We start from the raw sequence: 26,362 nt of genomic DNA on the forward strand, positions 1-26,362 counted from the left end.
AATGAAGAGATGTAACTCATTCTCACCCACCTTCCACTTGGGCCTCCTCCCTCTCTTGAGAGCCCTGAATGGGCTTGAACAATAGCCATGCGTGGGACACAAAGGCTGGGGGTGTTCGAGCTCTCGTGCCTGAGACACAGGCCCCATCCATTCAATCTACATTTCATCATGGTAACAAGCGCTGTCAGGCCAAAAAGCCTGACACCCTCACTCACCACAAAGGCGGTTAGCTCTAATATATGAGGCTATTGACACTGTAAGGAGCCCCTGTCAGTGCTGGGGAATTGTCAGCTGTGGGATGTCTCAGTGGGGGGAGGCAGCTGCCAGCCAAACTAAGCAGTGGAGCTTCTGGCGTGGGGACTGCCATTGCTGCATCACCTGGTGCCTGGTCCCTCGACACAGAGACCCAGGGTCCTCCCTCAAGGCCCCCCTTTTATCAGGGCACAGGTGGGAATGGGAAGCAGAACACATTGCGGAGATTAGTGGAGACCGGCCTCCCTCCCTTTGGTCAAGGTAGATAATTAGAGACATTGACTTGTGCAAAAGCTGGTGTTTCCTGATCGGCACCAGATGGTGTTAACCCACGGTGTGGCATCAGCAGTCTGGAGTGAGCATGTCTGTGGGTGTGAGTGTGCCGCGTAATGGATATCCTTCTTAAATCATACAATATGGGCAGGTCCTCTATAGACCAATATGGTCAGACGCTGCAATCATCAAGTCAATGCTAAGCAGCCTCAGCAGGTTTGCATCATAACAATGAATAACTAACAAGCATCAGCAACATCATCTTTATTGACCAAGTATGTTAGAAATGCATATGGAAATTGTCCCAAATATGTAGAGCACCCTTGTATTACCACAAACAAGATACATAACAAAATACATTTAGAACGTAACATAGAGAGCAATTTACAAAGCCATGTATGGACAGAAGTATATATAAATATTTCACTACAAGGTATGTAACTATAAGATAAATGATGTAACAAGATGGTGGGTATCATCTTTATTGACCAAGTATGTTAGAAACACATATGGAATTTGTCCCAAGTATGTAGAGCTACTCTTGCAATATCACAAACAAGGTGCTATAGACCCCAATCACCAACGTCACACAATCACGTGATTGCTGTATTGTGCCGCCATATTGTCCCTCATTGTGTGTCCGTATTGTCATTGATCGTAGTTTCTAAAGGTGGATTCACTTGCAAATTATGGAAGCCCCGGTGCTTTCAGACGCTGTAAACTCATTGGATGAGTTGCATAAAAGCCGTTATTTGGAAAAGCTTCGGTCGATCCAGTCACTAGATCCATATTTGATGCCCAAACTGATGTTTCCTCCCGTCCGGTCCCGTCCCGTGCATCAGAGCTCGTCCTGAGACCACAAAATTTCCAATCATACTCTAGTTTTTGTCACGATGAGGAGTCGGGTACCCAAAATCGGCACCGGCCCAAATATAAACTGACATTTGGTCAGCTGAGCGTCACCGTTGTCATAATTGTAAAATGAAACTTGATCGACAATGGGCCGGTGTGTGCCGAAAAATGGCTGCCCCGCGTGAAATGTCCCCCCTGACGGGAGCGCGTATTTATAACGCTTTATTGACGTGAAAACATCAAATATTTTCATGGATGCATTACAGTGATGGATTTACGACTGTAAGATCAGTTCTAAATAATTAAATTACACAAAATATTAGTACTGTATTTTAGTAACAAATCATGGACTGGGCCACATAACCATCGTTGAACAGAAATGTAATAGTCTACAGGTTTTCTCGACCATATCCAAATGACAATCACACAGGTATGACATTTATTAGTTCAAGCAGAGTAAAATAATACATATTCACGGTACAAGAAAGTCGTTTCCGTGTGGGCGCTCCCGTCAGGGGGGACATTTCACGCAGGGCGGCTATTTTTCGGCACAATACCTGTTGTTGCGCTCACGTTCTTGCTGCGCGACCGTGGCGACGAGCTTCGTAGTCTCTGTCTGATGATGTCTGCAATCGTGTTGGCATCATATTGATGTTTTCGCCGCTGTCTAACGGCTGTTGACACAAACGCATCATGGACCGAGATGAACACACTGTGCTGCTTTCGAGATTTGCCCTTTTAACAATGGGCACACAGCAACTTCTAAAATGACAGTTTATCTTCTCTGTTACTGCAACCAACCGCCACACATGCCTTCACCATTTTGATTAATCAATGTTAACGATTGTCAGGAAGATTTTTGGGTTCGTTTACTAGGTGGTGATTCCTTAGACAAGCAGAAAAACACGCAGTAATAGGAGGGTTACGGTAATATGTAAACACAATGAGCTGACGGACAATATGGCGGTACCAGTCAGGGGAGCGGAGTTGTGACGTCACGTGATTGGGGTCTATAACAAAATACATTTTGGACGTAACATAGAGAGCAATTCACAAAGCCATGTAGGCACAAAAGTGCAAAGGTGGTGTGCATTGACAGCTGTACAAGTGATGAAGAGTGTCGTCGAACAGTAAAGTGACATGGAGTGCAGTAACTGTGATATAGCGAGAATAACAACTGATGCAGTTGGTATGCAACATAATGTGACAGGAGTATGAAAAATAGACAATAGCCCTTATGCAATGGACATACAGTATGCTAACACTAAGGCTACAACAGTGAGTGCTGTCAAAACAGGACAGAAATGTGTGAACATTAGCACTTATGGAGTTACAAGAATATTATTTGAAAAGTTTACGCCAGATGAAAAAGGATGTTGTAGTGCCTGCTAGTTTTAGAGCCTACCTGAGGGAATAAGATTGAAAAGGATGTGGGGGTTCCAAGAGAATTTTGTCCGCCTTTGTCTTAATTCTTGAACTTTGCAAGTCCTTGTAGGTGACCAGATTGGCATTGATTAATTTCTTGGCAGTGTCAAGATTGCGTTGTGGTTGAATTTTGTCCTTATTTGACCAAAACGGACTAATGATGGATGAGCACAAAACTGATTCAGTAACTGCTGTGCACTTGTGCCTCAACATTTCCTGCGGCAGGTCATGCTTCCCCAGACGCCACAAGAAGGTCAAGAGGGACTGTAATTGACAAGAACTTGAAGGTCTCTACGGTGGAACAATGTGAGTGGCAGGTGCAGCGAAGGTAGGGTGACCATATTTTGATTTCCAAAAAAGAGGACACTCGGCCCGGCCTCGAGATAACTGAATTTTATTCCAAGTTTACTCAAAAATGCCTATATAACTTTAATATATTTAAAGTGTGCTTCCTCCGTCTGGATAGAAAAATTCAGTTTTATTAAAAAATATATATATAGCCATATAGTATATAAAAAAACACAACTCAAATTCTCAGAGGTTACTCAACAGGCTTTATGACTCCTTTAAAATAATCAAATAATAAAAGAAAAAAAATAATAAAAAAGGTCAAATAATGATAAAAAAAAAAAAAAAAAAAAAAAGATAAAATGCATGCCCATGAAAATGTAGTCCATTCAATACAAACACACAGTAAGTTATGTGCCAACTAAACATTTTTATAAATTCCTATTACGACAATTGTCGGTGATAAATTGTTATTCCCACTCAGTTGTTATTCTCATTCAATGTTCTACATTGCACGCAAGCAATAACTGAAATAAACTGACAAACGATCCACACAACCAGCATGTTTCCAAACGCAGCGGTTCAAAACGACATTTCCCATAATGCTTAGCGTGGCTTATCTCACTGACAGCTACCTTATTAGCGAACACCGGGAGCAGAGGCAAAATCAAACATTGCTATAAAAATGTACAATCATCGGTATTGCAACGATAACACACCAAACGGGATTTTACAGATCATACCTGTACAAAGCTCCAAAGTAGAATAAAGGTATTTTTGACTTAATTACTGTTTTGGGTACATGAGCATTTCATTATATACGTATTGATCGTTATAAAAGTCTTAACAAATGTGCAGGTTCTCTAAGAACACGTCACAGGCAGCACAGTACCGTAGTATTCTGTGCAAAGCGTCAGTCAATTTCAACACACGCTAATTGGTCCCGTGAAAAATAATCAAAAACCGGATATTTTCATGAATTTATAAAACCCGGCCGGAAGTCCCGGACAGGATATGAAAGTGGAAATGTCTGAGCAAAAGAGGACGTTTAGTCACCCTAAGCCAGTTGTCGGGAACCTATGTCTCGCGAGCCATATATGGCTCTTTCGATGAGCGCATATGAATCTCTGCCAAATCGCCATCTTAAATGTGGAACCCGCCGGCTTGTTTGACATGAACCAGCTATAATGAGCTGATGGCGCATTTGCACTTGGACACTTCAAATGCGTGTCTCAATAATATGCTTCAAGTTGAGTCACGCAAAGATGGGTGAGATCGCCTCGTGCGTTAAGTCACCACTCGGCCAGCGGCGGGGTCGGCCCCTCCCGACTCAATGCTGAGCGAACTGGAGTATATAAAAATTCATGGAGGAAAATTAAACCACGAAAGGGAACCGGGTGGTACCCCAAGTCACACAGACGCTTCACTTTCGTGACTTTTTGGACTGTAAAAATGTCGCCATTTCCAGTAGAGCGAGAGTCACGAAATGACCGTCCCGTAAGGCTCCGCCTGTACCGGCCACTGTTACGCACACGTCCCCCTGGTCGTCCCTGATTGTGGTTTCCTATTCCAGGAAATATACGCGGAACCACACCATGTTTGTAGTTGTTATTTTCCTTGTGGTGACTGCACAATTGTGCAACGACTGTAACAACCCAAGTAACGATGTTAGACTTTCTCAAGATTTATTTCAATCGCCACTTGGCGACTGCTCGTAAAAGCAGAGCCTGACCAACCTCTGCCTCACGTGTAATGCATTCAAATGAGTTCACGAAAGAAACCGTTCTTAAAAAACGGACTCGGACAAGCTGGCAAAAGAACATAAAATATACAGTGTGCGTTTAAGTATATACATACACGTACTCTTGTGGAATCACATTTTAAAAAATGTTGAGTTTGGCTCCCTCTGTCTAAAAGGTTCCTGACCCTTGCCCTAAGTGAAGGTCCACAGTAATGTGTACAGTCTTGAGTGTGTTCAGCTCCAAGTGATGTTGGTTGCACCAGAGCGACAGCCGCTCCACCTCCTGTCGATATGCAGAATCACCACCATTGTCAATGATGCTGATGACTGCAAACTGTTGTCTGCTAACTTCAGGGATTTAAAAGCTGGTTGCATTGAGGTCCTGTCGTGCATGTACAGGGAGAAGAGCAGCAAGGAAATGATACATAATTTGGGGCAATGCCGATGTTGTGTGTGGAGGACGTGGTTTCCCCTAGGCACCCTAGACTCACCTGCTACATCCTGCCCACTAGGAAGATGTAGATCCAACAGCAGATGGTCGGAGATATTTTGAGCTGGAGAAGCTCACAGGAGAGGATTTCAGAGAGGATGGTGATGGTGCATTGCTACGGTCCTCGAACAGTATCTTTGCATATCTTCCTGAGTTTTTGAAGGATAAAGTGCAGCCCTATTTTAACTGCACCATCTAACCGCCTGTTTGCTTGGTAGGCAAACTGCAGGGGTCCAGCAGGGGTCCTATGACACTGGTTAGGTGGTCCAGCACAAAGCGTTCAAAGGCCTTCATGACCACAGATGTCAGTGTGAAAGGCCTGTAGTCGCTTATCTCGGCATCATTTTTATCTTCGCCATAATCCATAGCAGTCTCCTTTTTGGGAGTTGCGATAAAATATTTAGAGTACTCCTTCATGCTCAACAAGTCTTCCCTTGTGTAAAAGAATTATGAGTGGTTGTCAAAGATGAATAAAAAAGAGAAGCAAAAACACAATTTGTAGTGTGTGTCATCGAGACGACCAACTGTGGTCATTTTGATAGTGAGCCTTTATATTCTATTAACGCAATAGACATACAAATTATTATACAATATATGGATATCATATATCTAAAACTAACACAACCTAACATTGGCCCGTGACCTTTGAAGAGTACAGAATATTTAACAGAATTGTTAAAATGTCACCAAGTTATCTTATAATGAAATAATGGCATTAAAACGTCATTCTTTAAACCCTTCCCAGCTAAACTCATTAATTCAATGGTACAGTTGACAGATGGATATGTTAACTGATTCAGATTCTGATCAATAGAGGAGCACTTGTCTAACTTGGCTTATTGAACCTGCATTGGCAGAGTTAATAGGGAGACTGAAAAACCCAATTAAGGCAATAGAGACACGGTACAGAGAATACATATTGCAGGACATATGCACACATGGTGTAACGTCTGGAAGAAGGCAATCTTTGATTAAAAGACAACACATTTCCAGAGCTTTGTGGTCTTTTTTTTTTTTTTTTTAAATTCCTATTTTGCCAACAACCTCCCACTGCCACCACACATGCACACACGCAAACACAAGTACTAATGAGTAGAAGGCACAGCTGTTGGGGGTCAGGACACATGCACACACATGCACGCTCACCCCCCCCCCCCCCCCCACACGACACGTGTGCGTCAATTTGATGCACACTCACTTAAACTTCTTGTCCACACATCAAATGGCCACGTCTTCTTTTCATCAAGATTGGACAATTGGATACTATTTCCCAGTGTAGTTTGTCTTAGCATTAAAATTATATTTTTTACCCCTGATTTTGACAAAGCTGATACAGTAACCACAAAAATGAATACAAACAAAGTAGTCGCACAAGCTTACTGTGCTCTGATGTTGATTTTTCTGGGGTAGCAGTTGGAAGTTGGTGCAGTGTTCAATATTTGCTTCACATTCAGTTCTTATACTCATGTGCGCTCCCTCAAAATGCATTTGTGACTACATCATAATTCTAGCATGCGGAAGACATTTAGTTCAAATCAAAGGATTGTCGCTGCCAAAAATTACATAACCTGGACAAAAACTGTTCCCTAAAAATCAATGGAAGCGCCCTTTCTCATTTTGATTGCTGTTGTAATTTGCAATGGAAGTTCACTAATTACCACAGTTTCAATTTTACCCGTATCTGTCATTTGGGATAAGCAGGACACATCTAAGGAATTTGTAACAGGACAGTTTTCGTGTTCATACTTTTTATATTAGGCCTGCAAAGAATAGTTGCAGCAACTCAACCATGCACGACAACATAAGAAGTGGGGTTGTGAAGGCCTCTTCTGCCCAAATTTCTTTGGATAGCAGCAGATGACTGTAGTGTACCTATGACTCATTGGTTTTTCCTCATTTCTGAGCTAATTGCACTGCTGGATCATGAGACCTACTATGATAAGCAGTTTTAAAAATTGGACAGATGTGTTGATGATAGATTTAATTTACCCTCAAATCCATCTATCAACGGCATAATGTTTTTACTCTCAACAAAATGGGTGAAAAAAAAAAAAACTAATTAGAAAAAGCTTTTGCATGCATGAATTAATATTAGAATAAATTTCACTTCAGCGTCGTGTCGCATCTACGAGTTAGCAGGGGTTTAGTTAGTTGCTGGAGTTGATTTCAACAAATTCCTTTTGTTTTGCAAGTTATGTGTTAGATTCAGGGCTCAGGAGTGGTTAAGCTAGCGCGAGTTAATGGCACCATTATAGCATGTCAATTAAAAATTGATACAAATCTACGAACAGATCCAACATAGTCAAATAAATTCAAAACACAGATCATTGTTTCAAAGCACCCATGCGGCTAAAAACAATGTCACACCAAACTGCTGTAATTCATTTCCTTCTGCATTACTATTTGTTTTAGATACGTAATATAACCCCAATAAAGAGGAGTGCTTCGGTCACCCGTTCTCATGCTGCATTCGAGTAAGGTGCGAAGTCGGACTCTCGGCCGCTCAGAGGGTACCAGTTGCGACCCTAAAGCGTTCCAAGCGAACGTAAACAGCAAAGATGGCTGATCACCACATGTTGTTTTATATTTTGGCCTTCAAAAGACATTTTGACCTCCAGCAAACCTGACTTCTCATAAACGATTAAATAGTGGAGGCGTACTAATGATATTTTTCCAGATCAGAGGTTGGAAACTGACTTTCCACTTTCCTCGAATGCAGCATCAAATTGCTGAGTTAACTGACAGCCGGCAACATGGTGAAATGTGCATTTAGAGGCTGTGGAAACATACAGAAGAAACGGGCAAAGGAAAGTTTCCACAAATTCCCTATGAAGAACGAGGAAAAATATAAACTGGTCACTTGCTGCTGGCTACGACATAAAAAATCAGCGGTGAAAACAACTCGATGTGATATCACTCCGCCCTGCTCCTCTGCAGAGCTTCTGGATTACAAATGTTGCTGCTGATACTGCAATTATTGACATGCAGTGGTAAATTTTAATAACTTTATCCTGAAAACATAGCCAAAACTATTGCTTGCATGGGTCATCGATGATTTTCATGTGTGCATATGTTGTATTTTATTGGCATGCTATAATGGTGCCACTGACCCGCGCTAGTTTAGCCACTCCGGAGCCCTAAAACTAACAAATAACTTGCAAACGAAACGGAATTTGTTGAAATCAACTCCACCAACTAACTCAACCCCTGCTAACTCGAAGATTAAACCCAATGTCAAAAATCCTGAATTTATGCGCCTTAAAAGCCTGGAGAAGCAAGAATCATGGCCACCACTCGTCGGGCTGGCCCCAGCCATCGGCTCGAGCCCGAGTCGAAAATAGCACACCTCAGGCGGACAACGGGCTTGATGCGAGACGCGCGTCTCTATGATCCGAGAGTCTGCCGCTTAATTGGATTCAACTAACTCGAAGATTAAGCCTAATGTCACAAAACCTGAACTTCCACTTTAAGGCTTACACCATTGTTGTAGCCACTTGTCACTCAAACACGTCTGACCAATAGGCGAAGTGCAACATTTGTGTCAAAATGATTCAATAAAAAAAAAGTACCACTTCAATCAGAAAAAAAGGTAGTACAAAACTTTTCCCACTTAAAAAAAAAAAAAAATAATAATCAAATAAAAACTTTAAATATATTTAAATATTTAAATATATACATATTTTAGGGTAGTTTTATTGTTGCAAATGATTTTTTTCTTTGACTGAAAACACAAAAAGGCCCAAACAGAAAAAGGATCGCTTCAATCAAAGAAAACATTTTTAATGAAAAATTAAGTGTTCAAATGCAGATTTTTGTGTCTCAAATATTTTTTCGCATTGCAAAACTTTTTTTCTATGATAGAATTTTTTTTATTGTAATGATTTTTCTTATGGGAAAAAAACCTATATATGCATGTATGTATATTTTATTTATTTATTTTTAATGAATAATAAAGACACAAATGTCCTAGCCAAAAGGTGGTCCAAACGAAAAACCAACATTACTTGAATCAAAAAAGTTGTTTCAATAAAAAAAAACTTCACTTCAATCAAAATAATAATAATAATAATAATAATAATTATTATTATTATTATTATAATTCAAAGAAAAACAGTTCTCAAATGTTTTTTTAGTGTCTTTTTTTTTTTTTTTTTTTGCATTCGAACACATTTTTTGTTTGTTTGTAGTGTCATTTTTTATTCAAAATATATATTATTATTGAAGCAACTTTTTTTGGGATAATAATTGAATAACAAAGAAATCTACCTCCATTCAGTTTGACCCTGCGTTTCTTTTCGGCCGCCGTAGAAATTAATGCATGACGACATTGGTATAAACAGTAAAACAACAAAAATATACTTGATAAATAAAGACGACCTAAATTTATTAAAGTGTTTTGCTTTCAACTATATCAATATCAGATGATGCCAGGGCAGTTATTAACAACTTTCGTCAGGCGCGTATTTCTTCGACGTAACTGGGGTTGGAGTTCAGTAAATACTTATGATGTCATCACCTAAAGATGGCGGAAGGGTGAGTGTGAACTCGCATATTAGTTTTACTTTTAAAAGTTGCTTTTGATTTGAACGTGTTTACCATAACAACACATTTCAGTGTATTTACAACTCCTAACCTTTCTTTGCTATTATTTTATGAAACTGCCGTGCTTGAATTGCTGTCGTGTTAAATGTCCGGAATCGACTGCAAGTGCGTTTGTTTACAAAATATAGCCTGGTTAGCTTTAGCCTAGCTTGAATGCATTTGCTCTTTAAAACCAGTAATCGCCACTTATCGAACAGTGAAATGGAATTCTGCTTTATGTCCCCGTCTAATGTTAATTTAGATAGTTAAAAGGTTATGCGGAGCGTTAAGAAATATAGCACAGATGTGCGTTTTTCTTGTCTTTAAACCAAGTTCCCTACACAGTCGTCAATTGTTAGCTAATTCGTTGCAAGCTTAAGCAGATTGTATGTTTTGCATGTTCCACGATGACATGGGAACAGGCAGCTGGTTGTAGTTGCGTTGCAATGTAATTACTGTAGTTGACTATCACGCTAACGTGAATGTACTGTGAATACGATGGCAGGGAAAGCTGGTGGGGAGGTTGGCTTCAGCAAAGCTTCCAGGCCGTCAAAGACAAGGTAATAATTTATATTCAATCCATATTCAGCTCAGCATGTGTTTTGTGAAAATGGCATTTCATCACTATTTTCATTATCATTATAGTATAGTTTGTGGTCATAATGGTTTTATTGTTTTAAGCTCATTGAAAGATAATCAATATATATTGCTGTTTAATTCCAGTAATGTGAAGTATCCAGTTATTTTCTTAAAGACATTGAGCTCAGGCAGCACAGTGGTGCATGTGAAAAGCTGAAAGCATGTCTGTGATTCTCATCCAGTGGGCTTCTTGCCTTAAAGAGTTATCAAAATGTTGTTAAAATGTGCCATTCAGTTATTTAGAGTGCAGTTTATGCCAAGCAGCCAAGCAGCATCGTGCATTTGTACAAAACAGCTTTTAACTTGCTAAAGTAAACACTAGTACAGTGGTTTTTTTACCTGGGTTCAGTGAGTCGGGCTAAGGGTTTCGTGAAGTTTAAGACACACAGGAAAGTGGCGTTTTAGACCGGGTTTTGGGCTGCTTAGTCCCCAATTTACAGGTTTTATTCCAATTCTTTCAACTGCTAATGTTTATCTGATGAAACGAGAAACTGGTTTGCTTAGTGGAAGGTTGACTCTCCCTTGGTATGAGAAAGTACAACAGACCTACAGGTGGTGTGCACTGGGGTGACATAAAAAAACATTTGCATCACATTTTACGCTATGAAAGTCGTGAGGCAAGGATGTGATAGAATGACAATGTCGACATAAAAACAAAAATGGAAACAATGTGAAATGAATCGAGTTTAATTTCATTTTCCAATGTGAAAGACAAATCAAACGGCAAAATTATTTGTTGTAAATTCACACTTTTTATTTGATTTGTGTGAAGATTCATGTTCATTTTTAAATCACTTTGTGTGCAAATTTGGTGATCATTTTGTGCAGGGTTTTTCACTAAATTTGATATCATTTGAGATGTAAACATGACATCAACTCCACGGGCAAGGTTAATGCAACCAAGCAGGTTTAATGTTGAACAATATCAGATATATTCCTCCAAATTTGAATTAAAAATACTCAGATATGCGCGTTGGGTCAATCTTGGTTTAGTGGTCTGATGATTCTGCAGATAGATAAAAACATATATTGGCTGTTTAAAAACATGCTATCTAAATGAGAAGAAATTTAAATGGAAATTCACTTGAGTTTTAGCTAGCTAGCTTAGATATATCAATTTGAATTTGGAAAAAAAAAGAGATTTTTTTTAATTCCAAAGGGTTTAGTTAAAGCACGCGTTAAACTCGTGGGGTTCGGTACCTTTAGCAAGGTTAAGAAACACTGCTCTAGTGCATCATCTTCCCAAATTGTTATTCAAAGCCACAGGCATACGAATTGAACGATGATTTTATAGAACCCCGTAGCTCACTGGTTCTGTACAAGATCTGTCCACATTTGGTAGAAATGAAAACACACGGTCACCGTTCAACAGAAGAGGCAAGGAGCACTCGAAAATATGTCTGTTGTAATAATTTTATTTTCCTTACAGTCATCGGAGGCCTTAGAGTTTATAAAGCGAGACTTGACGGAGTTCTCCACAGTGGTACAGCATGACACAGCCTGTTCAATTGTGGCAACAGCAACTGCTGTCAAAAATAAGCTAGCTGTAAGTTGTTGCCCTCTTTTTGTCCTTGTCTCTGTCAGTTATATGATCAAAATTGGTTTGTTGTCAGTAACTGAATAAATCAACATTTTTAGCACATTGTTGCTTTTGCAGAAAGTGTACAGTAGTATTTCAATTCTTTCTAGGTTGAAGGCTCATCAGAGACCACAGAAAAGGTGAAGAAGAGTCTTTCTAGTTTCTTAGGAGTCATAACAGACACACTTGCTCCACCTCCTGATAAAACCATTGACTGCGATGTTATCACATTGGTGGCAACGCCAGCAGGAACAACAGAAGTGTACGACAGCTCAAAGGTGGACATAGATCTTTTTTTTTTGATTGATTGATTTTTTTGACTGTTAACTCATTGGTTGCCATTGATGGCGATAGACGCCTAATCCATTTTAAGTTGTAGTACTTAAGGTTATTGATCATGGTTCAGTGCCATTGATAGTGATAGTCATGGCAGCCAATGAGTTAACAGGAATGTTATAGTATTGATGGTTTGAAATCAGTTTTCATCTTAGCTCACATCCTATAATGCAATGTTCAACTAGCATTTATACAAACTACTTACAGTACTCCACCAAATGTAAGAATATATTATCCTTACAGGCACGTCTCTACAGTCTCCAGGCTGATCCCGCCACATATTGCAATGAGCCTGACGGTGAGACATAATACCTTTCTGTCTATAACCAAATATTTCACGTTGCAGACCTAATGGAGTGTATGCACCCTGCAGTGCTACGTTTGGGTTAGGTAGGGTTAACTAACTTCCGGTTACCAGGAAGTGGAGCTTTCTGTGAGACTGATAGCGTTAACATTTTTATTACCGTTTTTTTGGATTATAAGTCGCACTAGCCAAAAAATGTGCAATGTAAAGGGAATAAAACATATATAAGTCGCACCAGAGTATAGGTCGCATTTTTGGGGGGGAAATTTATTTGATAGAATCCAGCACCAAGAACAGACACGTCATCTTGAAAGGCAATTAAAATAAAAATACAATAGAGAACAAGCAGAATAGATGTATGGCTAGAGGTTAGATCGGGCCTGAAAAATCCAGCCCGAACTGACCGGCCCGATCAATTAACTTGATTCACAAGCCCGAGCCCGATCAATTAACTTGATTTGCAGGCCCGAGCCCGAAAAAACCCGAAATTCTATGTTTTATTTGTTGGCACGAGCCTGAAAAAAAAAAACAACATTTTATTTTTTACAGTGTATCACAAAAGTAAGTACACCCCTCGGATTTCTGCAGATTTTTAAGTATACCTTTTCTGGGACAACACTGACAAAATGACACTTTGACACAAAGAAAAGTAGTCTGTGTGTAGCTTATATAATAGAGTTAATTTGTTTTCCCCTCAAAATAACTCAAAATATAGCCATTAATATCTAAACCCCTGGCATCAAAAGTGAGTACACCCCTCTTAAAAAACGCACATCCCTAAATGTCCAAATTGAGTACTGCTTGTCATTTTCCCTCCAAAATGTCATGTGACTCATTACAGGAGTGCTGTCAGCATTGCTGCAGAGATTGAAGAGGTGGTGGTTCAGCCTGTTAGTGCTCAGACCATACGCCGCACTCTATATCAAATTGGTGTGCATGGCTATCACCCTAGGAGGAAGCCTCTTCTGAAGACTGTACACAAGAAAGTTTGCTGAAGACATGTCAATATAGAACATGGATTACTGGAACCCTGTCCTATGGTCTGATGAGACGTGCGGGCTTTCTTGGACATTTAGGGATGTGCGTAGTTTCTAAGGGGTGTACTCACTTTTGTTGCCAGGGGTTTAGATTTTAATGGCTATATTTTGAGTTATTTTGAGGGGAAAATAAAATAACTCTTTTATATAAGCTGCACACAGACTACTTTTCATTGTCAGAGTGTCATTTTGTCAGTGTTGTCCCATGAAAAGATACACTTAAATATCTGCAGAAATGCGAGGGGTGTACTCACTTTTGTGATAAACTGTATATTTCTGTACTGTATATGAGACCAAAGCGCCACATTCATTTACATTCAGCGAAACAGACACAGGTTTCTGTATAGCATCTTCAACAATCAATTTGAAGCCTTTCCAAACCCCTCTCCTAGCATGGTGTATGTTTTTCTTTTCTATTCCCCTGTCTTTAGTTTGTTTTTCACTTGCTACTTCATTTCGAAAAGGAAATACCAGGATGGGGGACTTGCGGAGGGCGCCAGGGCGGGAGGGAAGATTAAAAAGAGAGCGGGGCCACGGCGTTCACATGTGCAGGCATGCACAGCGCCTTCTCTGTTTTATCCAAATTATTTATTTTACAAGAAGTATTCCTTAGATTAACATCCATATATAATTTTAGTATAAATAAATGAATATATATTTCTTTTAAAAAACTTAGCAAAAGTCTGACCTGAACGTAAATAATTGACATTTTAGGCCGGGTCGGTTCGGGTTCCTGCTCAAGATCTAAACTCTATGACGCATAAACAACACTGAGAACGTGCACGGTTTGTTATTGTAACATAGCTATTAAGAGTTATTCAGATAACTAAAGCATAAAGAACATGCTAACAAGCTACAATATTGTGTTAAGAATTTCACACATAAATTGCTCCAGAGTATAAGATGCACCCTCTGCCAAACTATGGAGAGAGAAAAAAACTGCTACTTATAGTTCGAAAAATATGGTAATTATAAACTTCTCCCTGAGGATAAAACTTCAAATCAATTGTGCAATGGTTAAGTATGGCTGCTACAAAATCGACAATAAACCACCTGAGACTTCGTCATTGACTTAAAAGTTTTTTTTTTTTTTTAATTCCCATGTGAACATCACAGCTTTGCTCAATATCTCACACCAATTTGTTTCTGGTGAGGTGTTACTTCTGTATCTTTTCTCTGTTTGAGGAGATAGGTGGACGCATTTTTGTACGCGGTTAGTTGTCTTTATATTGTGACTCGGGATGCATAGAGCATCCCTTAAGACAGTGTTTTTCAATCAGTGTGTGTGCCGTGAGAGATAGTCAGGTGTGCTGCGAGAAATTATCCTGTATCGTTTTTTTTTTTTTTTTTAAATTCGACGGGCCGAGTTGGAGTAGGAAGGAAGGATTAGATATAACAGGCATGAAAATCTCTCACCTTTCGGCGAAATTCGCCGTTTTGAAGTCAAAAAGGGCGACCTACGTGAATTGCGTAGATCCGAGGAGGAATTCTTTTTGGGAGGGGGGGGTCGGGAGGTTTTATTTAATTATTATTATTATCATCATGTGATTAACTTAGTACGTAAACTGAGCACTTAAGAACACAGTCAGCAAATCCTTCTAGATGCTTCGCTGACGAGAACCAATCATCGGCCCAAGCTGCGTTCCATTATTCCAAACGCGCGCACTCCTTACGCGTGTACATGGAGTGCTGAGTGCTCGGAGAGCCTTCGGTTGCATTGCAAAGCTGCGAAAACAAAAAGCAGGCCTTATCCACATCGGGGCAGACCAGAGCGCAGCATACACACTTGCCTGTATTTGCCAGCAGATTGAATTTGGTGAGTAATGGTTTCAATCGTTTTCACGTTTTGCGATATAAAAAAGTTACTGCCATTCGTTGCAGCTTGCGTTGAACACTGCCAGAGCTAGCCAAATCTCCCATGAAAAAATTTAGCTCCCGTTAAATTGCCGTCAAGCTTGTGTATTTAGCGGTAATATAAACGAAGAAGCACACTGTTGAGTCAAATTAAGCGGCATTCTCTCGGATGGAGGGGGCGCCTCACATCGCTCCCATCGTCCGCCGGAGACGCGTTATTTTCGGCTTGGATTTGAGCTGACAGCCGGTGTCGGCACAACAGCGGCCCGACGAGTGGTGGGAATGAGTCCTGCTTCTTAAAGCTTTTCAGAAATACAGGGATCCCTCGTTTTTCACGGTTAATGGGGACCAGAACCCGCCGCAATAAGTGAAAACCGCGAAGTTGCGCCCCAACCCCCCCATTTTTTTGTGCGTGTTCAATGCATTTATTCAGATTTTACATTGGAAAAAAGATACATATACATAAGACATGTTTTTTCACTTTTTTCACCAAAGTATCATTTATAAATGGTTTTCAAGCACTTCAAAATGTAAGAATTATGATAAGTTTTAAACATGTTACTGCCCCACCGAATTATTTTTAAACAAGAATAAAGTAGTTAGAAAATGCTTGGCTTTATTAAAAGCTTCATAGTGAGTCTACTCAAACCCTCTCAAGCTTTGGTAAACGGTGATTGGTACATGTGCAAAGTTTTTCTTTTTATATATATTTTTTTGTTTGAAGCAACTTATTTGATTGAATAATAAAGACACAAATGTCCAAGCCAAAATGTGGCCCAAACGCAAAACATTACTTAAATGGAAAAATTTGTTTCAATGAAGAAAAATAGTTTTCAAATGCTTTTTATGTCTCAAATTTATTATTGCAATCAAAAACATCTTTTTTTATTGAAGCTACTTTTTGGGATTAAAAGTATATCCTGTATTTTGATTGAAGCAACTTTGTTTTTGATAGAAGTAACTTTGTTTTTTGATTGAATAATAAAAACACAAATCAATCTCTTATCGTTATTGAGTGAGAAAGAAATTAAAAAAGCTTTAAAACTAAAAGTCACCGGGGAGTCTGTTTGTTTTTTTAAATATTTATATTTCATTACATAGACATGCGTCGTAGGGAAGGGAGATTGAGGGATAAAAAAAGGAGTTAGATGAGGCTGCTAAAGGCAGTGGATACCTCATCAGCTGGGTGAATAGCAGACCTGGTAAGAACAAGTTTGCAAGGATAGTCGGGTATTAAATCCAATTATAAACACAATTACAATGTTATTTTTCTATAAGATGTTTATGTCATTGCTTTATTAATCATTAGATGCTAGAGTTGTTAAGTATGGATAATAATGAAATAATAGTTTTAAGAAAACTGTGCTGTTGGTGGCTCAATGACCATCTGATGTGGTTTGTTCTCAGATGAACAAGTTGAGGAAGGAAGTTTTGATGCAGAGGTTGAAGGAAGAAAAGAGGCAGACTGACTGAGTCACAGCCAGAAAGTGTTGATGACAGTTTTGATTTCCATTCACTGTTGCCCCCTCCCAATTAAAGTATGTCACAGTCGCAGCCAATTATTATCTAAAGCTGGTTAAAATTTAAGTTATGTTGTTTTAAGGTGTATTAAATACTTGTTCATGTGCCCCTTTTGATCTACGAGCACCCACCCCTCCACCGGTCTCTGCATGGCCCTGCTGAAACACAGTGTGGGTCGACAGAGCTCAATATTTTGTTGGGGTGTACAATACAGTGTACTGGAACATATTTCCTCCACACCCTTCTCACCTTTTTAACCCCTGACCCATTTTCATGCCTGATATAAAGTTGCAGTCGTGCCCAGATGAGTGACGTATTGCTCGTGTCGCGTTCAATAACTGCTCGGATTTCTAGCCATCAGCAACCTTACTGTCCGCGACAATGTGGACCACAGCACGTCTACTGTACATCATTTGATTAGACTCGTCAAGAGTCAATATACACGAAAGTGTCCTTTCCATTTTATCCAAATGTGATGACCGTCAATCCTCCCTGTGTTTTATTCCAACATATTGTCGAGGACAGCAAAATGGCTTACGGCTAGAAATCCGAGCAGATCTTGAACGCGACACGAGCAGCTATCCTAAAGGTCATCTCCAAACGAAACACTGTCACTTCAAAACTAGTCAACAGACTATTTTGTTCGCCTTCGTGAAAACACAGAGAAAGAGGCAACTTTTTTGAGAAAAACTACACAGGTAAATGAGAAAGCCCTCAAAGCAAGTAAACCTGTGTTGCTAAATAAAGTCCCACACTGTGGCGGCGACCTTAATAATACCTGCCTGCAAAGCTATTGTCGGCGAGATGCTCGGCCCTGATGCGGTTAAAGACACTGCTAAAGTCCCCCTGTCTGACAATTTTGAGCTTTTCAAGCCTAACTGCAATAAAAAAAATAATAACAGAGAGAGACTGAGAGCTGTTGACAATGATTCCTGCTAGGAAATTGGCTTTGTGTTCATTAGAGATGTCCGATCACGTCATTTTCAAAGTATCGGAATCGGCAAAAAAATATCGGCCCTGCCTTTTTTTAATATACATATATATATATTTAATTAAATCGTTTTCTAATTGTATTTAACGTCACAGACATAATATGTTACACTCATCCAGAGTCTTTAGTTTAGGCTTAAAGAGCATATGACACGAGAAAAAAAGTCTTAAAAGGCATTATTATGTGAATTACAATCATATTTTGAGACGATTCGACTATATACAACAATTTAGCAAAGCACAGATGACGAGAAATTCGTCTTTTAATCTGCCGGTTAGCCACGCCTACCATTATAGGACTTTAGCGTCCCCAACAGGTGGATGACGTCAGCGGTAGACTGGGCTCATCGGTTTTACTATTCAACCCATTGAGGGGGAATTATTCAGAACGAGGAAAACGCGACGAAGAGAGCCGCAAAATGTCATTGTTTCAGTCTCTCTACTCCAATATTTTTACAGGATATTCTTTTTATCCAAGTATTTTTCCCCAATAGCTATATAAATGGCTTGAGAAGGACCAGTCAGCCCGTCAAGGGGGAACTATTCACAACGAGGAAAATGCGACGAAGAGAGCGGCAAAATGTCAGTGTTTCTGTCTCTTTACTTCAATATTTTTACAGGATATTCTTTTTATCCAAGTATTTTCCCCAATTGCTAAATAAATGGCATGGTCATGACAAATAACAGTCTTGTGCTGAATGGAATATGAAATAATAAAAATGCATTTATTCAGGACGACATGGCAAAATTACTCCATAATGGTCAAAACTGTCGACTTCACCTTTACTGTCGCACCTCCCGAACGATATTTTATGACACCTAAATCGGACATGCTGTATGTCATTTCCCTTCCCCGGCTTCGGAGAATGTAAACAAACCAGAAGGCGTGACAGCTAGCCGACATGCTAACCCGGACCGAGTGATGTTTCAAAGTCTTCGAAGCGGAAAAACACACATAACTAGCCTGGATTATTTGACATGACGACCCGGTTGTCGATTGTCTTTGCGGATCGGCAAACCGCCCGGCGGAGAGCAATTTACAGTTCGTTCCCGGAGGAGGGTGGCTGGAGTTGTTTTGCAGCTAACGTGCTGCTGCTAATGAGCATTAGGAGAGCTTTTTACATGCCTATCAATGATCAAACGTAAGTAGTCCTTTATTTAAAGAAAGTTTGTAGTGTTTACTTTGTAATCGCTGTATTCGTATTTGACATAATACAAAACAAGATGTTTACTCACTTCCTCGTAAGTCCAATGGTCCCACAGTAGTAGGGCTTGGCCAATATTCACGGTGAATGGGAACCTTTTGAAACTCCAAAAAGGCGCATACGCCTCTCCCTCATACAGAATGATTTTTCTGCAGCCGTTTGGCTGGCGTGATGCGAAAAATAAACGTATTAATCCGCAAAATCAGCTGAATCATTCGTCCTCATACAAAACAGTACACTGTAGCGTGAAGAGGACGTCTTCTACCGTACACGTCACAGCGCCCTCCTCCTCAATGCAAGACCGAAGCCGGAAGTCACTCATTTTCATGGCGCGGGATTCAAAAAACTAAATAAAAATAGCGATCGCTTCCACACACATCCAAGTGGTCCATATCATTCAGGAGCATAAAATACCGCTTGTATTATGAACTAAACATGCTTTTTCGTGTCACAGGCACTTTAAGGTAGGGTTATCAAATGTATCCCAGTAATGGCGGCAAAAAGTTTTTTTTAAATGTGTCACGTTAAAAAATGCAATTAGTGCATGGGTTGCACGACCCACTCACGCTTTGTCGCACTCAATCTGCAATGGCGCCATTTTACCTATATAGAGAGATTAAAGGCAGCATAAAATAAGTAGAGTGGATTTTGGCAGCCTTTGGAGGCTTATTTTAATTGGCTAAAGCCTTACAATCCCTCTCCCTACCATTAGGAATATCATGGGAAGCAATGTGGGGAAGCAAGGTCGCATTTGATCCTTTTCTTAACACCTTAATTTATTTCCCAATGCAGAGAAGATATATCAATTGCTAGCACTACGCACAGTCATGGTTCCACTTCCCATCATGGTTCCACTTCCCATCATGCATTGGGACATGGCTGCAGTATCATTTACTGAAAGCTCAACAAATACACTAGATGGCAATATTTAGTCACAATATACAAAATCACAAGTCTTTCAATCCATGGATCCCTCTCACAGAAAGAATATTAATAATGTAAATGCCATCTTGAGGATTTATTGTCATAACAAACAAATACATTACTTATGTACTGTATGTTGAATGTATATATTCGTCCGAGTTTTATTCATTTTTTTCTTAATGCATTGCCAAAATGTATATGATCGGGAAAAATTATCGGGAATGATTGGAATTGAATCGAGAGCAAAAAAAAGCAATCGGATCGGGAAATATCGGGATCGGCAGATACTCAAACTAAAACGATCGGGATCGGATCGGGAGCAAAAAAACATGATCAGAACAACCCTAGTGTTCATCTAAACAGGCTCAAGTTTCACACTGAGTAAGTATAAATATTGAGGAATTATTTTAAATTTAAATATACTGTACAGAAAGTAATTTTGGAACATTTTTGGTTTGTGGTGTGCCGCGAGATTTTTTCCCATGTGAAAACGTGCCGTGACTCAGAAAAGGTTGAAAAACACTGCCTTAAGATATGCACACAAACTTCCGAATAAAGAAAGCTTCAACGAAATGTATCAGACACCACATTTCAGTCTTTTTTTCTTGTCATTTTCTTTCTTTAAGTCACTTGACCCCATAGAGGAACAATAGAAGAGTACTTTCTAGGGATCATGAATAGTTGAGAGATTTGAATGGTAGTGGATGCACCTTCATACTTATTCAGTTAAGTTATTGATGGCACTGTATTTTAAACTGAGCTTTCTTCAGGGCCCCCAGAGCAATTTGACAACTGGATATCCAACTTCAGTATGGAGGATAAGAAAGGAGAGATCTCGGAGCTGTTGGTCAGCAGTCCTTCAATACGAGCACTCTACACAAAAATGGTATGCATAAATGCAATAGTACAACCTCAATGTCTTGTCTTTGTAGTATATTCAAATAATTATAGGTTGAACCTGTTTTTATTTATGTTTAAAAAATGTTCCAATTTGGTTGGAATTTGGGTTGTACAATTTTATTTATTGTAATGGATGGATTTTAATTCAAGGTTCCAGCAGCGGTCGCCCATTCGGAGTTCTGGCAGAGGTATTTCTACAAGGTTTTCCAGCTGGACCAGGTAGATACATTTTTCAATATGCAGTAAACACCCTTCATTTGGGATTCAAACTCAACATGCTCAATTGTCCACCAACCTGTGTCAAAGTCTTTGGTGCCCTCTGCTGTCAATTACAAGTTTGGTGTGACTTTTAAAGGAGCCATATCTACAGTGATCCCGCTTGTTGAAATTTAAACATTTATAAATTGCAAATAATAATCCTTTATAATGTAAATATAGTATAAATTGAAATCCCAAAACATTTTAATTATCAAATTTCCATTGGGAACTCAATTCCAGGTGCCAAAAAAATATTCAATTCTCAATGTATGCTATGTATGTTCTTCATTAGCTAGCTCCTCTTTGGGAATGCGGCACACTGAGTGATGCGGATAACAGCTTGCAGTCTTGTCACTAAAACTTATAATCAAGCTACGGCGCCCATTATATTCAAGTGAAGGAGCCTTTTTATCTAGGTTGACTTTCAGTATTAAATTTATGGTATTGTGATGTATAGTCACCAATTGTGTCCAACATGCAGTTTTATTTACACAGATAATCATACAGTTTGGGAATATTTATTGGGATTCCTTTACGGAAGAAATTAAAGATTAGGAATTGGAGAAAAAAACAAACAACAAACTCAAGTCAACTTCTTCATGAATTCCAATCAGTGATTAATACTGAGGTTAAATTTTCTTCCTTTACTCACCCCGGTTTCATTTTACATCATTATTGACAATGATTCTTAATGTAATGTGTAATGTAGAATTATGTAAGACAGTTTTGTGTGGGGGTGTGTTTGCGCACGTGTGTGTTTATATGGGTACATACATTGCATTTGATCATAGATAAGCAGCACGAGATTATAAATTGCAGGTTTCCACAATGTATCATGAGAAATTTACACTAAGGGACATGTAGCTCATTAACCTGTAAAAATCCGTACATAAGCTGCAATGGACGATGGGCGAGGGTTCAACATTGGGGGAAAAGCAGCGGCTTATTGTATAAAAATTACAGTAATTTTGGGCGATATGTTTTCATTATTGCAAAAATAATGGTACTGGGGGGGTGTGTGTGTTTCTCTTCTGTTTTGTGTTGTCAGGAGGAGGCACGGCGGGTGGCTCTTAAGCAGAGGGCCGAACAGACTTCCCACACAGAGACACTTGGATGGGAGGAAGAAGAGGAAGGTATGTTCGGAAGAAATTGATGTAATTTTGAGTCAAGATCCACTTAAATAAACCTTGATGGGTGTTGTTTCTGTTAGACGACTTTCTTGGAACCACATCCACGTCCCAGCTCAACTTCAAGCCCCCTTTTGACATAAGCTCAACACAGCCACTTGGACCATCAACAACCCTTGCAGCAACCACGCAGCTGACTATTACCAGCCTGTCTCCAAGTGAAGAACGTGACGCCACCCTTTCAGTAAGCAGCGACAGCATCAGTCTACCAACGCAGCTGGAGGTGCAGCTGGACCCCCTTGTAACGGAGTTGGGAAAGAAGTTGAAAATGGTCACTGTGGACGATGCTGTAGACGAGACGCAAACATCTCAGAAGCCTGAGCAGACTTGTGACTCGGTTCCTGAAACACAAATGGAAACTGGAACCCAGCCAAAGGTCACTGTGGATAAAGTGACAGCACGGACCCCAAAAGTAGAGGGTCCTAAGGAAGATGGACCACAAGACCTGAGAGTGTTTGAGTTGAACTCTGACAGCGGCAAGTCTACGCCTTCCAACAATGGCAAGAAAGGTAAGTTAATCAGAAGTCACGTTTCCTATATTGGTATCAAACATTCATAGATCAGGATCATTAGTGGTACATTATTTACATGCTTTTGTTTGGTAAGAATATTTATCGACCAAATTGAAGGTAAGTTGAATCCTGTTTGTCCACCAGGTTCAAGTACCGATGTGAGTGAGGACTGGGAGAAAGACTTTGATCTCGACATGACAGAAGAAGAAGTTCAAATGGCACTCTCGAAAATTGAAGCCTCGGGAGAGGTTTGCCTTTTTTTCTAATTAGTTTATATATCTGTGGCACATTTATGAGTGTTTTTCTTTCCTTTTTTCAACCAGTTGGAAGAAGACTGGGAGAACTGGGAATGAGATTTTGCAGCACCAACCATGTCACTCCCATCAAAGCTTGTTCTTATCAGATGAACTATGTGTTAAATCTTTGTCCACACTGTCACTTTGTCATAATTGTCAGTCAGACTGGATTTAGGTAGGCCTCTAATTCAGACAACGTGATGTAACAAAGGCGCATCTTCGAATTTCTTCAGAATGCAGAGAAAATGACACCTGTAATAGATGGGAATTGTATTTAACATGTCTTGTCACCGCAGGTGAGGAACTCCTCACTTCTTTTCTATGTACCGTAGTTCAACGTACCGTATGTCTTTGCTGGCTTGGCTGCAGGCTAAAAATAGCAAAAGTGCTGCTTGTCACCATTGTTAGAGAAAATACTACAAGTTATTTTTGATTAATATTATTAAAGAGCGATTAAATGAGCCTACCTATGCCCACCTTTATTTCTGTTATTTTTTATGCAATTGCAGTGCCTTTAAAAGTACGGTATTCACCCTGCAGCGTTTACCCATTTTGTTACATTACAGTCTCTAATTTATAAGTTTGTGTGTATGCATAGTATAGTGTAGTATATACAGTTGTATAAAAAGTTTGCTCACTCCAATTTACATTATTTTCCTTTATAAATGCTTGAGTGGATCTGCAATTTAATTTTTATATTTTAATAAAAATGAGTTAAATTTCAGAAGTGAAACCAAGTTTATCGGGTTAATGGAAAGTGCAATATCCATCAAAAGCAAATTATACAGGTGCAAAAATTTAGGCATCTGAACAGAAAAAAAAAAAGAATATTCAGTAGATCTTTTGCCAAAATAACAGTTTCTAGATATTTCTTGTGACTTCCAATTAGTTCCTGGATTTTGTATTTTGGACCATTCCTTCCTGCAAAACTTCTGCATTTCAGTTAAATTTGATGATTTCCCAGCAAGGACAGCCCATTCCAGATAATCCAACACATTTTCAACAATAATTTGCTGTATCAGTCATTTAAATGATCCCCAATTTACCCATTATTTGCGCCTGACTTGTTTGTAGAGTTTCTTGGTCTTCATGGCTGTGGTTAGATTGTGGTGCCTTTTGCACATGGTGGTGTGGCAACTGGGGTTTATCAGAAAAGTTGTGTGTGTATATACAGTACTGAAAGATGATTTAACATCTAATTATGTAGTAATATGTTACATCATGCTGAATTACAGAAGAGGTGAATACATTTGTGCCTGTTCAATTTCTTTTTTGTGTGTGTGTGTGTGTGTAATTTGTGTGTGTGTGTATTCGTTTTCTTTTAAAACCTAAACTGTCATGCTTATCCTTAAAATGAAATTTGGGCTCAACAGTTAAATGTAGAGGTTGCAACATAATAATTAAAAGAAATTATTATTAAAAAAAAAAAAAAAAATAGCCAAGGTGGCTAATACTTTTTGCAAGGTACTATTTATAAAATGTAAGTCTGCATAATATGCCATCTATTCTGCTATCTTGGTGCAAGCTCTGTTATTGTTTGTTTTGATAAAACTGGTCCAAAAATTTTTGGGAAAACGTCTGCTTTAGAGATAAAAATGGCTAAATCATACTTGCTGTGATGACATGGATTGGAAAATAAAATATTTTAGTGCTGGTTGGCTAAAGTACTCAAGATATTTAAAGTTTGATTACAAAAATACATTTGTGTAATTATATAAGATCAGTTTTACAAGTTGCTACATATGAGATGTATATATATCAGTGTGTGGCACTGCTCATGAGTCATAGAGTCAGTACATGAGATTGTCAAGCAAAAGGGTTATTTTCTTTTGTCCCAAGCAGCTCAGAAGGAATATACGGGGGGTGAATCATATCGCAGTACACTGGCTTGGCTACTACCTGGACACTTTACAATTTACAATTCACAGTATAAAAAAATACTAGGGGTGGTGTATTTTCCACTACAATTAAGACAATACTTCCAGGATGACATTTTTTAAAAGAGGAGCGTTCATAGTTTTGAGGGGTGGTTGGTTTTGGGATGCATTATCATCATAAAGGAGAATGGCAGCTCTTGAGTTTGGATATATTTATTGATCAATGTACAAACAATATATTGATCAATGTACAAACAATTTACTTAGTACGTAATAATTTACCTAATCATTTTTTCCACACTCATCAACAAAGAAGTGACGTCCAACTTTTCCCTGTCCATGTTTATATTCATGACGCCCTTCCTTAACCTTTTTAATGCAGTTTTGGGACATGCTGTGGCTGGAAATTGGTGCCTTGACAGAGCTCAAACCTGTCCGATTTGAGTCTAGACTCATTATCTCACGCTTATTACCCATTTGTGTGTGTGTGTGTGTGTGTGTGTGTGTGTGTTTTCCCCCCAATTTATTGTTCAAAAGATTCTGCTTGAACGTATTCTGTGATTGTCTTAATGTGTTCTTTGTGGGGGATCTTGGAATTAGGACATGATTAATTTTATATGGGCACATACCAGTGGTATTACAGTCTCTTACGCTTTTAGGTCTAACACCTGTTTTAACATATTTCTGTGTGAAATCTAAAATGTATCTATTCTCTATCACGTCTGGATTGTAACTGTAGACTACCTGTTTTATTAAAAACAACACAAACAAACAAAGGAAAATCGTTTTAGAAAAATAAAATATCGGCATACACTGAAATACGACAGAAATAGGCATGACAGCAATGTTTTTAACACTATTATATTTTTATAAACGATACTGCTAGTTCTGTGCGTGTAGTAACAACATGGTACGTATGGCAAAAAAAAAAAAAAAAAAAACTGAAGGAGAAGAATAGATCAGTTTTTCTTTTCTTCCCTAGAATTTTGGGATAATTGAGTGGCAGTTCATTTGCATAATCATTTGATTACAATTTATTTA

At 39.1% G+C, this 26,362-nt stretch overlaps 1 protein-coding gene across 3 annotated transcripts; it reads left to right on the top strand.

The window, feature by feature from the left end:
- The first annotated feature begins 555 nt into the window (after positions 1–555).
- bsdc1 (BSD domain containing 1) lies at positions 556–24,693 on the top strand. 3 transcript variants are annotated; one of them, XM_057860311.1, is made up of 12 exons: positions 556–625; positions 3,028–3,130; positions 10,408–10,462; positions 11,971–12,087; positions 12,231–12,398; positions 12,700–12,754; positions 21,062–21,177; positions 21,342–21,410; positions 22,498–22,582; positions 22,660–23,145; positions 23,293–23,396; positions 23,472–24,693. In XM_057860311.1, exons 1-12 carry the CDS (start codon positions 571–573, stop codon positions 23,499–23,501), a joined length of 1,443 nt encoding a protein of 480 aa, XP_057716294.1. In that variant the 5' UTR covers positions 556–570; the 3' UTR covers positions 23,502–24,693. The 3 variants fall into 3 exon arrangements, with proteins under 3 accessions (XP_057716294.1, XP_057716296.1, XP_057716295.1); XM_057860313.1 differs by lacking the exons at positions 556–625; positions 3,028–3,130 and adding an exon at positions 9,765–9,854; XM_057860312.1 differs by lacking the exons at positions 556–625; positions 3,028–3,130 and adding an exon at positions 9,861–10,028.
- The last annotated feature ends 1,669 nt before the right edge of the window (positions 24,694–26,362 follow it).

This window comes from Corythoichthys intestinalis, chromosome 15, assembly GCF_030265065.1.
Source record: "Corythoichthys intestinalis isolate RoL2023-P3 chromosome 15, ASM3026506v1, whole genome shotgun sequence".
NCBI classification, from domain to species: domain Eukaryota; kingdom Metazoa; phylum Chordata; class Actinopteri; order Syngnathiformes; family Syngnathidae; genus Corythoichthys; species Corythoichthys intestinalis.